The 1,507-nt window shown below is 44.0% G+C and overlaps 1 protein-coding gene across 1 annotated transcript in view; it reads right to left on the reverse strand.

Annotated features, from left to right (window-relative positions):
* Positions 1-145: 145 nt before the first annotated feature.
* Positions 146-1,507, reverse strand: part of LOC103156758 (tomoregulin-1-like) — a 13,408-nt gene continuing 12,046 nt past the window's right edge. The window contains exons 6-7 of the mRNA XM_016664564.1: positions 1,308-1,469; positions 146-944 (exon numbers count right to left, since the gene is read on the reverse strand). Of these exons, the coding sequence (XP_016520050.1) occupies positions 860-944; positions 1,308-1,469 (247 nt within the window). The 3' untranslated portion in view covers positions 146-859. The remainder of the gene's footprint in view (positions 945-1,307; positions 1,470-1,507) is intronic.

Here is a 1,507-nt window from a genome sequence, read left to right on the forward strand (position 1 = left end):
ATCCATCCATCCATCCATCCATCCATCCATCATCCATCATCCATCCTTCAATCAATCCATCATCCACCCATCCTCCATCCATCCATCGGTCTGGAGTTGCTGGTGAGTATGAACTTATAATTCTCTATTTTTCAGTTGGATTTCAAAGATCAACATCATGTAAAATAACCTCCATCTTTCTTTATCCTTCATGTTTTGCCCTTAAAAACATTGAAATCAGTCAAAGAAACTAAAATCGGTGTCAGCTGGTCAGTTCATTTCTAACATGGATGGATTTTAAAAATGAAAACAGAAATGATGTCATCATAGTAATAAAACTGCTCTTGAATCAGATGTTGGAATGTTAAATATCCGACCTGAAGGCTGCAGCTTCAGAAAATCACCTGCAGGAAGAGACACAATGCAGCAGCAACAGAACCGATCGAATGTTGAAGCATCCAGAATATTTCAGATTTAACCGGATGACGTATGAAACAAGATTCTGGTTTAAAACCAAAGCAAACAGTAAAACAGAGTCGGGCTGCGTCCCACAGGGTGAGAACAAAAACAACCTGCATGACACCAGCCTGAAGGTGGCGCTGCAGCAACGATACAATCAGATAAATAAAGGTTCTGCTTCCTGTTGGATCCACAGTGTTCAGAAAGCAGCTGGACAGACAAACTGATCCACACAAAACATAAAGGGAAGTCTGACAAATAAGGCCCCTCTAAGAAATCAGAAATAAAATACTTTAAAAAAGGGGGAAATAATAAAAGAGGCACCAGGAAGTCGATATAAAACTGCAGTCTGTCTGTGTGATACGAAAACCGGACCGGTTGGATTTATATAAAAACATGAGGAGGGAAAAACGGACGGCGGCTACATCATCCGAGAAGACGTTCCCGACGGGAAGTGGCCCAGATGTTGCTTCTGTCTGCGGCCACGCTTCGACTTGTTGCACCTCCTGCAGGACAGGAGAGGAAGTGCATGACAGCAAGCAGAAGCAAAAAGCAGAACGTTGAATAAAGTGCAGCCAAAATAAACTTTACTTCAGAAAAACCAAAAGGAATTTAAAGATCAGACTAATTTACTTCTGGATGTTCCAGAGCAGCATCTTCATATTTAATATTGTTAAAATCCTTTTTGTAAATTATGTCCTGGATCTTCATCAGCTGTTCTATTCAAAGGAAAATGTGTTTGCTGCCCCCTGCTGGCTGACACCTGGTACTGCATCCACCATCTACCTTCTTATTCTAACTGCCAGTTTCTCAGAAATGTTGACATGACCTCTAAACGTTTGTATTGAATGTGCAGCAGGTGTGCGTACCTGGTGAAGCACATCACCACGGCAACGATGACGGCGATCTGGACGGCTCCGATGATGGCAGCGATGAGAACGTAGTGCAGCTTCTGGCCGCTGGGGACCACATACAGGATGTTAAAGTCCAGCAGCTGGTCGCACCGGGGGCCGCCGTACGCAGCGTCACACCTGGCGCGCGCACACACACACACACACACACACACACA

Source organism: Poecilia formosa, unplaced genomic scaffold (genome assembly GCF_000485575.1).
Source record: "Poecilia formosa unplaced genomic scaffold, Poecilia_formosa-5.1.2 Scaffold497, whole genome shotgun sequence".
In the NCBI taxonomy this organism is placed as follows: domain Eukaryota; kingdom Metazoa; phylum Chordata; class Actinopteri; order Cyprinodontiformes; family Poeciliidae; genus Poecilia; species Poecilia formosa.